Source organism: Lepus europaeus, chromosome 1, assembly GCF_033115175.1.
Source record: "Lepus europaeus isolate LE1 chromosome 1, mLepTim1.pri, whole genome shotgun sequence".
Classification (NCBI taxonomy): Eukaryota; Metazoa; Chordata; class Mammalia; order Lagomorpha; family Leporidae; genus Lepus; species Lepus europaeus.
In genome coordinates this window covers 175,006,484-175,025,574 of record NC_084827.1, presented here as the reverse complement: position 1 = coordinate 175,025,574, position 19,091 = coordinate 175,006,484, and the positions used below count along the sequence as shown (strand labels likewise).

At 41.5% G+C, this 19,091-nt stretch overlaps 1 protein-coding gene across 12 annotated transcripts in view; it reads left to right on the top strand.

Moving 5' to 3' along the window:
- The window catches only part of TRIP12 (thyroid hormone receptor interactor 12), a 157,598-nt gene that overhangs the window by 32,318 nt on the left and 106,189 nt on the right, over nt 1-19,091 (top strand). For all 12 annotated transcript variants that reach the window (XM_062193202.1, XM_062193269.1, XM_062193262.1 and 9 more), the window contains exon 2: nt 7,457-7,603. In XM_062193202.1, coding sequence (XP_062049186.1) covers nt 7,506-7,603 — 98 coding nt within the window. In that variant the 5' untranslated portion in view covers nt 7,457-7,505. The remainder of the gene's footprint in view (nt 1-7,456; nt 7,604-19,091) is intronic.

The following is a 19,091-nucleotide window of genomic DNA, read 5'->3' as shown; positions in this document are numbered from 1 at the left end:
AGAAGCTCCTGGCTCCTGGTTTCAGATCAGTGCAGCACAGGCTATTGTGGCCATTTGGGGAGTGAACCAGTGGATGGAAGACCTCTCTGCCTCTCCTCTCTCTGTAACTCTTTCAAATAAATAAATAAATATTTTAAAAAATATTATTTGTTTTATAATTTGAAAAACATTTTTGAGACTTTCTTACTTTGATTATATGAAGGGTCTTCAGAAAGTTGATGGCAAATGCATTTGGAAGAAACTGCATGCATTTAATTTATTTAATTTTATTTTTTACTTATTTGAAAGATGGAGGTCTTCCATCTGCTGGTTCACTCCCTAAATGCCTTCCACTGGAGCTATAGCTAGGCCAGGCCAAAGACAAGAGACAGGAATTCTGTTAGGGTCTTCTATGTGGGTGGCAGGAACCCACAACTTTGAGCAGTCATCTTCTGCTCCCCAGCGTGCACATTAGCAAGAAGCTAGATCAGAAATGGAGGTGAGACTTGATCCCAGGAACTCCAATATGGGATGTAAGTGTCCCAAGCATCCCAAGTGGCAACTTAATCTGTTAAGCCACACTACCCACCAGGATTTCCTTCCTTTTCCTTCCCTGCCTCCCTCCTTCCCTCCCTCCCTCTCATCCATCCATCCATATCTATCCATCCATCCATCCATCTTCCTTTCTTCCTTTCTTCCTTCCTTCCTTCCTATCTATCTATCTATCTAAATGACAGAGTTACAGAGAGGCAGAGAGAGAGGTCCTCCATCCAGGGGTTCACTCCCCAAATGGCCACAATTGCCGAAGCTGGGCCGATCTGAAGCCAGGAGCCAAGAGCTTCTTGCTAGTCTCCCACGTAGGTTCAGGGGCCCAAGGACTGGGGCCATCTTCTGCTTTCCCAGGCCATAGCAGAGAGCTGGATCAGAAGTGCAGCAGCCGAGTTTTGTTATGAGAATAAACAAATTTATTAAACTCTATACAGATTATGTTAAATTTCCCTCATCCCCTGCCCATAGGATCCTGTTAGCCTATATGGGATGCTGGCACTGAAGCAGTGGCTTTAGCTGCTATGCCATAGCGCCAGCCCCGCCCACCAGGATTTAAAAAGTATTTTTGTACCAAAGTAAACTTACCTTTTGATTCCAGTTTTCCATGGATTTTATGATGTACCCTCATAATTCTTGTGGCATGCATGATCTTAAAAATGTCACATTGTACATTATTTACATTATGTTACATTTTCTCCCTAACTTTTGAGTTAAAACTCATGGCTTGTTTTCCTCTGAGTCTAACCATAAAGTTAGTGATATTTTTTATTGAAGATTTCTGCAGGTTGAAACATGATTGATGGCAGGTTACATACTCATGGTTTGGAAAGGATTGTACCAATCCATGATTGTTACAATGTTGAATTTTTTTTTTTTTTTTGCTGCAAAGCAGACAGACTTTCTAATTTAAGCTGTGTTAAAGAGATTAACCTCTGTGATCTCATTATTATTTGAAGTTCATAGCAGTGACAAGAACATCATTTTGAAATGAATATTGCGAAAGTATAGTGCCTTATGCTATGTCTGTATGGGCTAAAGGTCATTTACCAAAGTTGTTTCTGTCCTTAGGGAGCACCTTGCTATAATCTACTTTGTGTTTCGCTTTAACAACTGATCCTTAACCAGGCTGGAGTCTGCTCTCTCTTCCTTGGGGGAGGGCTGTATTTGCATATCATTCTCTCTGAGTAGCTTTTTCCTTTTGATAATCAACTGTTCCTAAAAAGTGGAGTTGTTAAATCTCTGTAAGGAATAATTTTTAACATGTTCCATTTAAGAAAAGCTGAAATTATTGTTAGAGTCTTATAAAATTTGGAACACAGGACTATTTAATACTTTTTTTCCTTTTGTCTTTATTTGTGGGTAGATAAAAAGTACCTCTTTAAGAGGATGTACTAAAAATGCTAGTGATAAGCTGACCTGCCCTCACCTACTGGCTAGTTTTGGTGAACTGCGGGATTGCAGACTTTTTTTTTTTTTTTTTTTTTTTTTTTTGACAGGCAGAGTGGACAGGGAGAGAGAGAGAGGGAGAGACAGAGAGAAAGGTCTTCCTTTTTGCCGTTGGTTCACCCTCCAATGGCCGCCGTGGCCGGCGCGCTGCAGCCGGCGCATCTTGCTGATCCGAAGCCAGGAGCCAGGTGCTTCTCCTGGTCTCCCATGCGGGTGCAGGGCCCAAAGACTTGGGCTATCCTCCACTGCACTCCCGGGCCATAGCAGAGAGCTGGCCTGGAAGAGGGGCAACCGGGACAGAATCCGGTGCCCCGACCGGGACTAGAACCCGGTGTGCTGGCGCCATAAGGCGGAGGATTAGCCTATTGAGCCACGGCGCCGGCTTGCAGACATGTTAAAACTGGGTCTGTGAGCCACTTTTGGCATGTGGGCTAAATGTTGCTGACTGTAGTCTATAATCTTTGAGACTTTAAGAAGAATAACATTAAGTCCAAATAGTATTCTGAAGGATTACACAAGCTATACTAACTAAGACAGGATTTATATATTAGGGAATCAGTTGCTTTGTATGTTAGAAATACTTTGGCTGTGTGATAAATTGATCATCAGAGTATGAGCAAAGTAGACTTTACGTCTGTTTTTGATCTTGTTGATTGTCACTTTCATTTCTCCTTGCTCTTTTTATAATCTGTTAATCACAGATAAAATAAGCTAGGCATGTTCTCACTTGCTTCCAGTTGTAATTTTCTTTTGCCTCAGAAATTGATAAACTTTTCTTATTCCAACTTTATGCTCTTAAATTTCCCCCATCCCTGCCCATAGGATCCTGTTAGTAAACTTATACTTATTTCGGCCCCTTTTCTTAGTAATTCTTAAACATTACAGAGTTTGGCCAGTGCCGCGGCTCACTTGGCTAATCCTCTGCCTGCAGCGCTGGCACCCCGGGTTCTAGTCCCAGATGGGGCGCCGGATTCTGTCCGGTTGTTCCTCTTCCAGTCCAACTCTCTGCTGTGGCCCGGGAGTTCAGTGGAGGATGGCCCAAGTGCTTGGGCCCTGCACCTGCATGGGAGACCAGGAGAAGCACCTGGCTCCTGGCTTCGGATCGGCACAGCATGCTGGCCGTAGTGGCCATTTTGGGGGTGGGGGTGAACCAATGGAAGGAAGACCTTTCTCTCTGTCTCTCTCACTGTCTAACTCTGCCTGTCAAAAAAAATTATAGAGTTTGACATTTGGCTTGTAAATAAATATATAGTACAGAACTGCTAATTGTACATTGCCTCCTTCTTAAATCAGAATGAAATAGTAGACTGTCCCAAATGGTTTTATAGAAACTCTCTTTTTTTGGTCATTTTTTTTACTCTAGTTTCTTTTGTATTCATAATATTGGACTTGTGGACGTCCTCCTTTTTCAGATTCAGTTATTTAATTATACTTAATGGGCACTCAGTACATGCTAACTCTCATGTTCAGATAAAGTTCTAAGAGCCTTATTTACATTGTGTCTTATAGTTACACCCTAGAATTTATAATTGAGTTTAACAGAGAAGGAAATAGGGGAAGGCAAGGTACTTGTAGATCTTATTAAATAACAGAGCCAGGATTTGAGCCCAGAAGAGGGCCATAGAGCAGCAAGCTCCTTCGGAGTGGCACTTGTCTCCTTGCCTTTGCACCTCAGCACCATTTTAAAGATAGGCTTATTTGGAGTTTCCTTATTTGTACAATAGGAATAATGCAATGGCTTGTAGGCTCTTTGGCACACTTAAGTTTTGTTTTTAGAATAAACAAATTTATTAAACTCTATATGGATTATGTTTATTACCATTGATATTTGTCTCCAAGTTCATAATCTGAGGCCAAATCCAGTTTCTTTGGGGGATCACGTCTAAATAGAATCCCCAAGAAATTAAGGGGAACGCACCACACAAGCATGATTCACTTTCAATATCAGTTCCAAAAGCTGAAAACTTTCTGCAGATACTGTGTGGTACATCATAGCTTTTAAAAAAATTTATAAAAACTTATGTGTTAACTTTATTGGAAAAATAATGTATCTTTAGAGTTGTCTCTCAAATAGGTACTAGGTAGTGATTATAGGAGAGTAATTACATATTAACTGACTCTTGAACCATTTATGATTCTGAACTAGGGTACCTGTTTTCTTTCCATACTTTGAACGTTTGGGAATTGCTACCACATCCTAAAATTACTTTTTGCAATTAATTCTTTAAAGATCTATTTTTTCATTTGAAAATCAAAGATAGATCATCTCTCTGTTTATTCACTCTTCAAATGGCTGCAGCAACAAAGGCTGGGCAAGCCTGAAGCCAGAAGCTGGGAACTCCATCAGGGTCTCCTGTGTGGGTGACAGGGGCCTAAGTACTTTAACCATCATCCACTGATTGCCAGGCACATTAACAGGGAGTTGGATTGGAAGCTGAGTAGTGGGAACTCTGACCAGCACTATAGTATGAGATGTGGGTGACTGCCCCATTGATAATCTTAAGAATAGGTTTTTTTCCCTGTATTTGAAAGCCAGAGTTACAGAGAGAGACAGGTATAGGCGCTGGTTTTTCCCTCTTTTTGAAAGGCAGAGTTACAGGGAGAGACAGGTACAGGCACTGGTTTGTGTCCTGGCTGTTCCACTTCCAATCCAACTCCCTGTAATGTGCCTGGGAAAGCAGCGGAAGATGTCCTGAGTGTTATGGGCCCTTGCCACCCATGTGGGAGACCAGGAGGCTCCTGGCTTCAGCCTGGGCCACCACCAGCCCCATTGCGGTCATTTGAAAAGTGAACCTGCAGATGAAAATCTCTCTCTCTCTCTCTCTCTCTCTCTCCTCTTCTCTCTATAACTCTTTCAAATAAATTAAAAAAAAAAAATCTTTAAGAAAATTTGTTTCGTATACTTTGAAAGACAGAGTGGCAGAAACAGAGAAAGTCTTCTGGTTTATACCCCAGATTCCTACAGTAGCCAAGCAGAAGCTAAGAGCCTAGAACTCCATGCTGGTGTTCCACGTGGATGACAGGAACATAAGTATTTGAGTCCTGACCTGCTGCCTTTCAGGGTACCCATTAGCAGAAGCTCCACTGGTAGTGGCGGTACTGAGAATTAAACCAAGCACAGTGATATGGGATGCAAGTGTCCCAAGCAGCAGCATAACCTGTTGTGCCACAACACCTGCCTCACATGTCGTTATTTTTAATCTCTTTTTTTTTTTTTTTTTTTAAGTTTCTTTCCTTTCTTTTTGGGAAGGTAGAGAGACCAATAGATCATCCATCCACTGGTTCAATCCTCAAAGGCCCACAGCAGCCAGGGTTAGGCCAGGCCAAAGCCAGCAACCTGGAATACAGTCTGTGGATGGCAGGGACCCACGTACGAAAGACGTCGTCTGCTACCTGGCAAATGTGCATTAGCAGGGAGCTGGATCAGAAGTGGAGCAGCTGAGAATAGAACCAGCATTGCAGTGTGGCCTGGGAGCATTCCAGGTGGAGTCCTAACTGTGCCAAATGCCCTACTTCTACTCCTCATATCTTGTAGGGACCTTTATATAATGGTGCATGCAAATTTGATCTTTGTCTCTTTGAACGTTTACATAGTTTTTTTTTTTTTAATTCAGTGCTTACACTAGTAATATGAAATCTTTGATTAAAGCTAATTTAGTGAATGTGAGCGTGTGTGACAGAAATAACCTTTTCTATATGTGGTTCAAAATATAACTCAAGGAAGCCTTTCCTGTTACAATGCAAAGAATCTCTTAAAACAGTAATAATTTTAGGTATGATTAATTTGCATTCTTTTTGGTACCAGTTTCTGTAATGTTACATCGTTTGCTGTCTTCCTTCTCCAGTAAGTAGAAGTAATGAAAGAACTCTATTTGGAGTTCTGAAATGGAGGCTTAAGAGACTTTGTGGAAAGTTTGATATGTACAAGTCCTCATTCTTTCTATCATAGTAATATTGGGTTGTTCTGTCAGTTAAACTGCTTTTCTGAGTATCAGCATTTTATCTGTTCAGTAATTAAATTTTTATAGAAAGTTCAGATTGGTTAAGAGTTGTGTTTTGAGCTGAGTTGTTACACTTACAAAATACTTTGACAATTTGTCCTTCCATGTAAAGCAGTTAACCTAATGGCTTTACAGAATAGGTAAATGAAATATAGAGATAAATTGTCCAAGGTTTGGCCAGAAGAATGGATATTGAAATCCAGGTTATCTGAGATGGTTGCTAAGTTTTGTTTTGTTTAAGATTATTCTTTTTTTAAATTTTTATTTATTTAAGAGACATAGTTATAGAAAGGTCTTCCATCCGCTGGTTCACTACCCAAGTAGCTGAAATGGCCAGAGCTGGGCCAATTCGAAATCAGGAACCAGGGTCTTCTTCTGGATCTCCCACATTGGTACAGGGGCCCAAGCACTTGGGTCATCTTACACTGCTTTCCCAGGCCGTAGAGTAGATAGCTGAATGGGAAGAGGAGCAGCTGGGACGTGAACTGACGCGCACATGGGATGCCAGTGCCGCAGGGAAGGCTTAGCTTACTAAGCCACAGGGCTGGCTCTGGTTGCTGAGTTTTCTGTATGTGACCTGCTTTATCTTCATTTCTCCATTAAGATAGTATGATTTTGGGGCCGGTGCTGTGGCGCAGTGGGTTAATGCCCTTGCCTGAAGCCCGGCATCCCATATGGGCGCCAGTTCTAGTCCCAGCTGCTCCACTTCCAATCCAGCTCTCTGCTATGGCCTGGGAAAGCAGTAGAAGATGGCCCAAGTCCTTGGGCCCCTGCACCCATGTGGGAGACCTGGGAGAAGCTCCTGGCTCCTGGCTTCGGATCGGTGCAGCGCTGGCTATTGCGGCCATCTTGGGAGTGAACCATCGGACGGAAGACCTCTTTCTCTCTGCCTCTCCTCTTTCTGTGTAACTCTTTCAAATAAATAAATAAATTTTTTTAAAAAAAGATAGTATGATTTTATAGTTTCTTTTGTATTTTTATTTCATTTGTTATTCATAGCAATACTGTCAAGTTGCCATGACGTATGTTTTTAATTCTATGAGGAATTTGGAACTAAGAGGCTGCGATTTATTTGTACAGCTTTATTTAAACTACTTAATACCTGTTCTGTCACATAACTTAAGCCAAGGTGTTTTGACTTTAGGTACAGTGCTTGTTTCTGTACAGGACATGATACATGGAAACAAAGACATTTGTAACTGTGCTTTGTATTTTTGACTTGAGATTTCTTGATATGTTCTACGAAAAACCTAAGTTAATTTGATTTGCTGGATTCTGGACCCGCATGCTTTGCTTTTGGTATAGTCCTAACATTTTCTAACACATTCATTAGTCAGACTTCACAGCTAATATGACAGTGGCCTGAAGGTTGTAAGGTCAAGTTGTTGAATACAATTTCCGTTCACCTTTTAGTATACTTCTTTTTTGTGTTATGCTATGTGCATTGGATAAGTTTTGGTTTTCACCTTTTTTTCTTTCAGTGAATGGTAGTGTCTAGAAAGGGTATGTCCCTTCAAGAGAGAGGTGCCAATGTCCAACCGGCCTAATAACAATCCAGGGGGGTCACTGCGACGTTCACAGAGGAACACTGCCGGGGCCCAACCACAAGACGACGCGATAGGAGGAAGGTATGTACCTCATGGTAACCTGAAAATGAATTGACATTGAAAGAGGATGTTTTTGAAAACCTCATTATGGGGACCAAAACTGGAATGGTTCACTGCAAATGGACATTTTTTCCTATTTTTTGAGCCAAATATCACAAAACTATAACCATGAGCTATTCGTAAAGCATTCTCCAAACATGCTAGGTTCAAAAAATAGTTCTCAGTTTTTTACATCATCAGAAATCTAATTTATGGTCACTAGCATAATGGTGTGTTATGTTTTGTTCGCCCCTTCTCCTCACTTTGCAAAACATGCTACAGCACATCTAATAACCAGTGTGGTTTTACCCTATGTATATGTGTGTTTTTTTTTTTTAAGATTTTATTTATTTCTTTGAGAGGTAGAGTTAGAGAGATAGAAACGTCTTCATCCATTGGTTCACCCCCAGATGGCTGCAACTGCCAGAGCTGAGCTGATCTGAAGCCAGGAGCTTCTTCTGGGCCTCCCATGCGGGTCCAGGGACCCAAGCGCTTGGGACATCCTCTATTGCTTTCCCAGGCCATAGCAGAAAGCTGGATTGCAAGAAGAGCAGCCAGCACTAGAACCAGTACCCATATGGGATGCCTGCACTGCAGGCAAAGGCCCAGCCCATTATGCCACAGTGCATGCCCCCTATGTGTGTCTTAACTCAATGACAATTTATGGAAAAGAAGCTTCATTGGTTTCAGAAACTTGAGTTTTGGTACTTGCTTTTGATTTTTTTCTCATCATGCTTTTTGTGGCTGTTTTGTTAGACAGTGTCAGGTTTCTGAGCATTTTGTCAGTCATCTAGTTGGTCTTTTTAATTAGAATAGTTGTATGTGGGCTGTTGTGAAGAATTAGATGTATTCTGTTGAATGTAAAATTTCAGATCTGATTCTGCCATTCTTTAGGAATTACTCGAACTCTACTTGCAAGGTCTACTATAATCCAGCAACAGAGATCATGTTTAGTTTACAGCCAATGTGGGTTAAATTCTGATAGGATTACTTGATGAATAGTTTGAATCATAACAGGATGATGTCTGGCAAATTGTAAAAAAAAAAAAAAAAAAAAACTCCAAAACCTTCAAATATGAAATGTACAGAATAAATTGAAACACACTATGTTGACAGTGGTTAAGCATGTAGACTTTGGACTAGGATAGCTGCGTGTGATTTCTTCCTCTGCCATTAAACAACTGATTTTTTTGTTAAGGATTTTGGGAAACCTCAATTTCATAGTCTACACAGTGGCGTTTCGGTTTTGTAGCATTATTAACGTCATTATTGTAATTTGCTATGCTCTTCACGTGATGGTCAGAAGATGGCCCAGGTGCTTGGGCCTCTGCTGACCATGTGGGAAATCTGGAAGAAGCTCTTGGTTTGAGTCTAGCCCAGTGGTTGCTGTAGTGGGCCATCTAGGGCATAAACCGATGGAAGATCTTTCTCTAACTGTTGACTTTCAAGTAAATAAATAAATATTTTTTTAAAAAATTAAAATATCATTCTCATAATAGAAATATTACATAATTTTAAAGAAATCTGAACATATGGAAAAGTTAAAAGAAAAATGTCACATTTGCTCAATCCAGTTAGAGTGGTTGCAGGTGACATAGGTGTATTTTTTCTTGGTCTTTTGAAACTGCATGTATATATGTGCACGTTACTTTTTCGCGTGTGCTCTCTCTCTCTTTAAGGCTTTTGTTTATCTGAAAAGCAGAGATACAGAGAGAGAAGCCAGGAGTTGGGGGAGATCCAGAGAGATCTTCCATCTGCTGGTTCACTCCCCAAATGGCAGCAACAGCCAAGGCTGGGCCAAGCCGAAGCCAGCAGCCAGGAACTTCTTCTGGGTCTCCCATTTGGGTTCAGGGACCCCATTTGGGTTCAGGCTGTCTTCTGCTACTTTAAGTCCAAGTGCATTAGCAGAGAGCTGGATTGGAAGTGGAGCAGCTGGGACTTGAACTGGGCTTCCAAATGGGATGCCTACACTGCAGGTGGAAACTTAACCTTCTGTGCCACAGCACTGGCCCTGAAACTTTTGAACGATACAGTTTTATATGTATTAAAGTTGTATTGACTCATGAACTGACAAACATTTTGGTTTATCATAATGTATCACTTCTAAAATCCACAGTGGTGTTTCAGCACTGTTAACTGTCTATAAATCTACAAAACAAAATATGATGTTAGGGCCTGCTCTGTGGCATAGCAGGAAAGGCGGCAGCTTGCTGCTCCACATCCAATCCAACTTCCTATTAACTGGTACCCTGGGAGGCAACAGATGAGGGCTCAAGTACTTGGGTCCCTGCTACCCACATAGGAGACACAGATGGAGTTCTGGGCTCCCAGTAGGCATCCTTAAACAGCAGCTTAAGCAGTAGGCCAAATGGCTGCCTCTTCAACAATTTTCTTTCTTTCTTTCCTTCCTCTCTCCCTTTCTTTCTTTCCTCCCTCCCTTTCTTTCTTTCCTCCCTCCCTCCCTTTTCTTTCTACAGGCAGAATTAGACAGTGAGAGAGAGAGACAGAGAGAAAGGTCTTCCTTCCGTTGGTTCACCTCCCAAATGGCTGCTGCAGCCAGCGGCGCTGTGCTGATCAGAAGCCAGGAGCCAGGTGCTTCCTCCTGTTCTCCCATGCAGGTACAGGGCCCAAGCACTTGGGCCATCCTCCACTGCACTCCTGGGCCACAGCAGAGAGCTGGACTGGAAGAAGAGCAACCGGGACAGAATCCGGCGCCCCAACTGGGACTAGAACCCAGTTGCAGGTGGAGGATTAGCCAAGTGAGCCATGGCGCCAGCTGCCAACAATTTTCTATTTGTTATTATTTATTTAAAAGTTAGAGTGACAGAGAAATAGAGATTGATCTACCATCCCCTAGTTCATTTCCTAAATGTCCACAATGCCTGTGGCTGGGCCAGGTCAAAACCAGGAGCCAGAAAGAAGCTTCTTCTGGTTCTTTCATAGGGTGGCAGGGACCCAGCACTTCGGCCATCTTCTGCTTTTCCAGGGCCATCAGTCGAGATGCCTATATGGGATGTCAGCATTGCAGATGGCAGCTTTAACCACTGCATCACAATGCAGGTCCCTCATAGTTTTCAACTTAACATATCTTTGAACAAAGAAATTCCTCATTAAAAAGGGCCATTTTATCTTTAATTTAAAATATATATATTTACATTTAGGAGGCAGAGACTGTCTTTTGCCTTTTATAACCCTGTCACTAATTTGTGTGATTTTCCACATAATTAAGTTGTTTTAAAACATGTTAGTTTTTTAATGACTATTTTTTAAAGATTTGTTTATTTGAAAGACACAGTTACAAGGAGAAGTAAAGACAGAGAGAGAAGTCTTCCATTAGCTGGTTCACTCCCCAAATGGTTGCAATGGCTGGAGCTGAGTTGGAGCTGATCTGAAGCCAGGAGCTTCTTCCTAGTTTCCCGTGTGGGTACAGAGGGGCCCAAGAATTTGGGCCATCCTCTGCTGCTTTCCCATGCGTATTAGCAGGGAGTTGGATCGGAAGTAGAGCAGCTGGGATGATTCGAACTGGTGTCCATATGGGATGCTGGTGCTGCAGGTCAGGGCTTTAACCCACTGTGCCACAGCACCAGCCCTTAAAACCTGATGTTTAAATGATTGGTGTTGCAAGCGGTTAAGAAAAAAAAAAAATTCGATCATTTGCCACAAAATGGAGGAATCTAGAAAACATCATACTTAGTGAAATAAGACATTCCCAAAGGGCCAAATATGTGTTCTCCCTGATCTGTGACAACTGAGTACCAAAAAGGAAACCTGTAGAAGTGTAATTGACACTTGATCAGCCCTGGTCCTGACTGTTGAGGACCTGCTTATTTTATTCTTTTTACTATTTTCTTTTTCTACTTAATACCATGGGTTGAACTCTTCACTTAACATAGAATTATTCATAGGTATTTAAATCCAATTGAAAATTGATCCCTGTAAAAAATGAGTGGGAATAAGAGGGGAAGGAGATATACAGTTTGGCACAGGTTCCCATGGACTTACCCCTCAGGGTAAAGCTGAAAACTTGCCATGGGACACCAAATCCCATCAAGTTGGGAGGTACTAATGCTATCTTACTAGTTAAAGTGATCATTTTAAGCGCATAACTTATAAAAATAGGAGTAAATGTCAAAGGGATCACAAACATAAGACCAAGTGTTTGGGTATAACAATAGAATTAAAAAGGAGAGAATGATCCAACATCAGAAGCAAGCCACATAGCAGACTCATAAAATAACAAATGCCATAAACAGCACTCGGGTCTCAGAATTAGCCCTTAAGGCATTCGGATCTGGCCAAAAAGCCCATGAGAGCATTTCAGGCATGGAAAGCCAAGAGATACTGTGGCAACAAATGACCTACATGAAAGATCTCTGTGAGTCAGATCCTGATGGAAAGAAGGGGCCATCAAAGAAGGAGGTATCTTTTCTCTAAAGGGAGGAGAGAACTTCCACCTTGCTTATGGCCTTATCTAAATACTGAGGGAGTCTATGGGCTCCAAAGGCTTCCATACCCTTGGCAGCTCATGTCAAGAGCCTTGGGTGATCACTGATGTCATACATAAGAGTATCAATTATTAAATCAACAACAGGAATCACTGTGTACATGCTCCCCATGTAGGACCTCTGTCCTTAATGAGTTGTACAATGAGAATTAACGGTAAAACTAGTCTTCAAGCAGTACTTTATACATTGTGTGTCTGTGTGGGTGCAAACTTGAAAGCTTTACTTAGTGTAGAGTTGGTCTTCTGTATGTAAGGATAATTAGAAATGAATCTTAATGAAGAATGGGATGGGAGAGGGAGTAGGGAGTAGGAGGGGGACAGGAATCGGGGTGGGAGGGGGGGTATGGAGGGAAGAACTGCTATATTCCAAAAGCTATGCCTATGAAATTTATATTTATTAAAGAAAAGCTTTCTTAAAAAAAAAAGGCTTGGTGTTGCATGGCTATCTCATGATTTAATAGTAGCTTTGAATATTTAGATACTTTTTCTGTTTGTTTTTACGTGGATAACTATAATCATTAGCAAGTTATAGAAATTTATAGCAAAACTTTTATCCACTTAAGAATATAATTTAGGAGATACTGGCTCATCTGAATATTATTTTTCTTCTTGACTTGGCTTTTTTTTTTTTTTTTAATGTTTATTTTAAAGGCAGAAACGTAGTGGTTTTTCCTAATTTGCCTCCAAGAGCCTGGGCTGGACCATCGTAAAAATAGGAACCCAGAACTCCATTTGGGTCTCCAGTAGTGGGTAGCATGGACCCAAGTTCTTGAGCCTTCACCTGCTGCCTCCCAGGGTACACATTAATAGGAAGCTGGATTGGAAGTAGAGTCTGGGATTCAAACCCAGGGACTCCTGTAAGTGATTGTGGGCATCCAGAGTGATACCTTAACTGCTATGGGAAAGGCCCTTCCCTTAACTTCTTTTGCTTGTAATAGAATTTCAGGACTGGAAGGAACTTTGAAGATCTTCTTATCAAACCTCAGGCTATTCCTATTAAATCTTAAAAAAAAAATAAAATAAAAAAAAAATTAGAGTAAGAGGGAGAGACAGAGAAAGAAATCTTCTATCCATTGGTTCACTCCCCAGATGCTGCATCGGCCAGTGGTGAGCCAAGCCAAAGCCGGGAGCTTCATCTGGATCTCTCATGTGAATGATAGGGTTGCAAGCACTTGGGCCATCTTCTGCTGCTTTTTCCTGGTCATTAGCATGTAGCTGGATTGGAAATGGAGCAGTGGAGCAACTGGGACAGGAAGCACCACCCTTATGGGATGCCTGTGTTGCAGGTGGCAGCTTTCCCTGCTGTGCTACAATGCCTGCCCCCGAGAGTTTTGAAACCTTGTAGAGTGTGCTGTATTAACAGTGATCTCTTCTGTAAGGCACCACTGCAGCAGATTTTTATTTGAAGTCAGGATTGGCATTAATTGGAAGAAAACAAGTAATTCTGACTACTTTTTATTCTCATGTGGCTCCTGTTACTAGCTTCCTTAAGAGAAATGCTATTTTCTAAAAACCACTGCCCCCCTCACACACCAAAGTTGGTAGTTTTTAAACCTATTCTTAACAAATTGAGATAATTACCAGTGAATTAAAATAATCTTGAGATTTTGATCATATTATTCTCCAATTAAAATATTAGCCTGCTGTATCCCAGATCTTATCTTATTGAAACCCTACCCTTTTTCAATGTCTAGAGACAAATTTCTACTTTGACGTAGTTTGTACTCTTCTCCAGACTCAGAAGTCTTAACAGAAATGCCATAGCACTTTGGGCCATCTCAGCACATTTATTATGGCAATGTTAACATGTTGGGAATTCCCAGGAACTATAAAGAATCCTGGATCTGCCCAGCTGCGCCTGTTCTGTTTATCTGTTGTTGTTATGTTCCCATTTCTCCCTGCCAGTGCTTCAGGCCTACTCTAACTTCTGGCTCACGTGTGCCTTTTAGTAGGCCTAACTTCCATCCTCTCATCTTCTCAACATAAGTTCAGTCATCCTTCTTTTTGACCTTTTAAAAATATGTCATTTTCTTGGGGACAAGGAAGGAATAAGTAATATCGGTGATGATTTTTGTTCTGTCTGATACTTATTAATGTGCCAGTAGCCCTCTTTTTGTGGAATGGTTTCCCATGAGTCTTGAGTGGTAGATATTTCTTTCACTGAAGTCTGACTCTGATCCTGGTTAGCCTTTGCCTAGCCTTTGCCTAGCCTTTGACCAAAGCTGACAGACTCTACAGTGTGTCTTTCTGAGCATAGTGATGTGTGATCCAGGCTGGGGAATACTGGAAGCTTTAGCTTTTTATTTTCTGATGACAAAGGTAGGAAGATGTGAATCAGAAGTTGCCAGACTGCCATTTGTCCTGTCTAAGGGAAGAAGTTGGGCAAGCAGAGAAAAGCAAAGATGTTGGAGAGTAGTTGCATTTTTTTTTTTTTTAAAGATTTATTTACTTACTTGAAAGAATTAGAGAGAGAGATCTTCCATCTGCTGGCTCACTCCTCAAATGGCTGTACCTACCAGGGCCTGGCCGGGCTGGAGCCAGGAGCCTCTTCCAGGTCTCTCAAGTGGGTACAAGGGACCACGCATTAGGAACCATCTTCTGCTGCTTTCCCAAATGCGTTAGCAGGTAACTGGATTGGAAGTGGAGCAGCCGGGGCTCATAAGGGATGCCAGCGCTGTAGACTGTGGCTTAACCTGCTGTGCCACAGTGCTGGCCCAAATAGTTGGGTTTTAAAGTTCTGACAAGTTTCAATTCTGTACTAGTTCAAATTTGGAGCTGTGTTGATTCCTCTCTAGGCTTGATTATTCCACTTGTTTAGATCCTGGTGATAAGCATGTTATATTAGTGAAGCTTCTTTTGGCAGTTTTAGAGCCCTACCTTAAAATATTTTCAAGGACTGATGGTTTGGCATAGTGTATAAAGCTGCCATCTATGATGCCAGCATCCCATATGGGCACTGGTTTGAGACCCAGCTCCTTACTTCTGAACCAGCTCCCTGCTAATGTCCCTGGGAAAGCAGTGGAAGATGGCCCAAGTCCTTAGGCCCCTGCACCCACACGGGAGACCTGGAAGAAGCTCCTGGCTTTGGCCTGATCCAACCCTAGTTGTTGGCAGCCATTTGGGGAGTAAACCAGTGGATCGAAGACTCTCACTCTCGCTCTGCCTTTGAAAAAACAAAAGTATTTGCAGTACAAAGTCGATATAAGATTATATTCATTACAACATTACAACTGAGTACCTTGATAGTAAGCACAGTGCTTTATAGCAGTTAAGAAGTAGCCTGTGTTATAAGTAGTTCCAACCTAGTAGGGGAAATGGGCATTCAGGCTCTTATTAGAGCCAGGTGAAACATTTCTAGTCATGACCTCATTGATCTGGGCTCTGAAGGCTGAAGCAACAGTTGCACAGCAGATGGTACTTACCAGCTATATTTGTCTTTACTTGACAAGCGCACTCATTGGTTATTTCTAAATTTGGATATTATAATTTTTCTTTATCATGTACTACTTTACTTCCAAGTCATAGGTGTTCTCCAAATGCTAGTGCAGGTTACAAATTAGGAGATTTCTTTTTCTATTGGCATTTCTAGGTCAAGAAATGTGACTGTCTAGGTTTACTGAAATGATGGTAAAAGCATTGACTGTTGTTAGAGTTGAAATAGGGCATAGTGTATATGGGCTATAAGGTGGACTGGGTTATGCTTTAGTAACAACTCATAAATAGACATTAGTAGTTTATCCACTAAAAAGTCATCCATCCTAGAATATCCCTCTGCAGGTCCTGCTTCATAGCAGCACATCCAGGTGTCCACATTTTCTGGTGTGTTGCCAGTGCCCTTGTCAAGGCTAAAGTGTATGAATTTTCCCCTAGAAGTGATCTATTTGGTTCATATTTCCTTGACCAAAGAGCATCATACAATTGCATGTAAGTTCCAAGTGGTTTGAAAGTACCCTCTAGGGTAGGCACTGTAGTATATTAAGCCACCACTTGGGACACCTGCATCCCTGTGTTGGAATGCCTGGTTTGAGTCTCAGCTCCTCCAAGCTTCTGATTCAGCTTTCTGCTAATGTGCCTAGGAGGGTAGCAGAGGATAGACCAGGTACTCTGCCTCGTGGGAGATGCGGATGGAGTTCCTAGCTTCTAGCTTTAGATTGATCTTGTCTCAGCTTTTGCAGGTATTTGAAGAGTGAACCAGTAGATGGAAGATTTCTCTCTCTGACTCTGCTTTCAAATAAGTAAATCTTAAGAAAAAAAAAATAAATAAATAAAGTACCATCCTGCAATCTGGAAAGAAGAGAAGTACTTAGGATGTACCTATCACAAGCTGTTTAAATATTTTGCCTTCTGGCAGCTCCGCAGCTCACTAGGCTAATCCTCCACCTGCGGCGCCGGTACCCCGGGTTCTAGTCCCGGTTGGGGCGCCGGATTCTGTCCCAGTTGCTCCTCTTCCAGTCCAGCTCTCTGCTGTGGCCCGGGAAGGCAGTGGAGGATAGCCCAAACCCTTGGGCCCTGCACCCACATGGGAGATCAGGAAGAAGCACCTGGCTCTTGGCTTCGAATCGGTGCAGTGCGCCGGCCGTGGCAGCCATTTGGGGGTGAACCAACGGAAAAAGGAAGACCTTTCTCTCTGTCTAACTCTGCCTGGCGCCCCCCCCTCCAAATATATATATATAAATATATGTTTTGCCTTCTTATTTGCATATCTGTGACTTTTATTTTCCCAAATCCTACTTGGTGAAAAGTTTCTCAGAGGTATGAATTGGTCTCTTAGTTCCCCCTCCCTTTACCAGTATGAATGCCTTTCTAAATTTATACTCCTTTTTGAATTTTTTCCTTTTGCCTCTTTTATCCTGTCCTTTGTTCACTCAGATGGAAGTTCAAGGTTCATCTTGTCTGGGAGGAGAAGAATGTTATGGGGAAACTTGATGTGATGTAAAAATTATTTCAGTGCCTTTCATGACTGAATTTTGATCCCTTTTTAAAAATAATTTATAGTAGAATTGGCTGGTAATTTGTAACTAGCTCCCTTCAGTAATAGTAAATCTTACTGCTGTAATTATGCATGCTGGAATTTTAACTGCGGAATCATGTTTGCACACACTCTTCCCCTTTCAATACTGCTTTGGTAATGGTGGAAAGACTAGTCTGTCCCATCTGGCCTTGGGGACAGAGGAGAAGATTTAGAGTGTTGTGTTAAAACATTGGCATGGTTACCTTGATCTAAGGAGAAACAGTACTTTCCTTTGGTTGGGCACTGTAAACATTTGATTCTTAATTGTGCTTGTATTTCTTTCTTGGGCCTAGAAAGTAACTTCATGTATTTTATAATTTTTTTTGGCAGCATATAGCTCCTGTTTTAATCATCAAGAGTGAAATGGAACCCAAAAGTCATCTTTAAACGTACAATGATAGTTTTTAAAAGTTTATGTAAAAAGAGAACTAAAAGCTGTTTATTTTGGTGTGCAATTTTGAAATCCATACATATGAGGAGTCTTCAAAAATTCATGGAAAAATGCATATTATGAAAAACTATTCATGGATTCCAAAATATTTTGCACCAAAATAAACTTAACATTTTAGTGCAATTTTCTACAGACATCTAAACAAATTTATTTATTTGAAGGCAGGGTTAGAGAGAGACGTATCTTCTGCAGCTGGTTCACTTCCCACATGGCTACAACAGCTGGGAGCCTGGAACTTCATCCAGGCCTTTCATTTGAGTGGCAGGGGCCCAAGTGCTTGGCCATCTTCCACTGCTTTCCCAAGCACATTAGCAGGGAGTTGGAGTGCAAGCAGAGCAGCTGCGACTGGAACTGATGCTTATGGGCATTCTGATACTGCAGGTGGCTGGGCCACACGGCAGCCCCTCTATAGACTTTTTTTAAGATTTATTTTATTTATTTAAAAGAGTTACACTGAGAGAGAAGGAGAGGCAGAGAGGGAGAAATCTTCCATCCGCTAGTTCGCTACCCAGATGGCTGCAATGGCCTGAGCTGTGCTGATCTGGAGCTAGGAGCTTCTTTGGGGTCTCCAATGTGAGTGCAGGGGCCCAAGGACTTGGGCCATTTTCTACTGCTTTCCCAGGCCATAGCAGAGAGCTGGATCAGAAGTGGAGCATTCGGAACTCTAAACAGCGCCCTTATGGGATGCCAGCAGTGCGGGCAGAGGCCCCTGGATAGGATAATTTTAATTGGTCTGTTGTAGATACAGTCCTATTATTTTGATCACTGTGCCCTCTTGATGTAGTTTTGGAATTGCATGTTTTTATAGAGTGGATTACCTGGGCTCAATCTTACATTTCCTGCCAAAGGGCTATGTGTGGCAAACCTCACTTGCTATGTGCCTAAAATGGGAATAACACCTGCGTTGGGTGTCATCTGAAGCCAAATTAGATCATATATTTAAGCTTAAAAAAATGTTTGTCACATAATCAGCACTTCAAAAAAAAAAATACTGTCCATTTTAAATAAGTTTTTAACCAGGTATTTACAAAAGACAGTTACTCAGCACTGATCGTTAATCTATCACTAATTACCTTTTGATTATTTCCATGTCTCCCCTGCCATCCTCAAAAACTTTGTGAAATGTGGGGGAAGAGTGAGTTTTAAGGTTCCAATCTTTTTGCAACCATCTTTTACTGTTACTTTGATTCCACTCAATTCCCTTGCCTTTTTTCTTTCCATAATAACTTAAGTGTTACAGTTCACTCACCCAAACAGAATTCCTTGGTTGTTGTACATAAAAGTCTTATTGCTTTACTGCTTCTAGCCCTGTCAGTTTCTTAATGTAAGGCATATATTATTAAGAACAGAATATAGATCCTTCCACAAGGCATTGCATTCAGAAACTTTTTCTGTCTATCCCTATCCTACCTTTTCAACTGTGCTTTTAATGTATCTCTATCCTCGGGCAGATAATATCATGTGCCAGGTTAGATGTGTGTTTCCTAATTTCCTGCCTCTACCT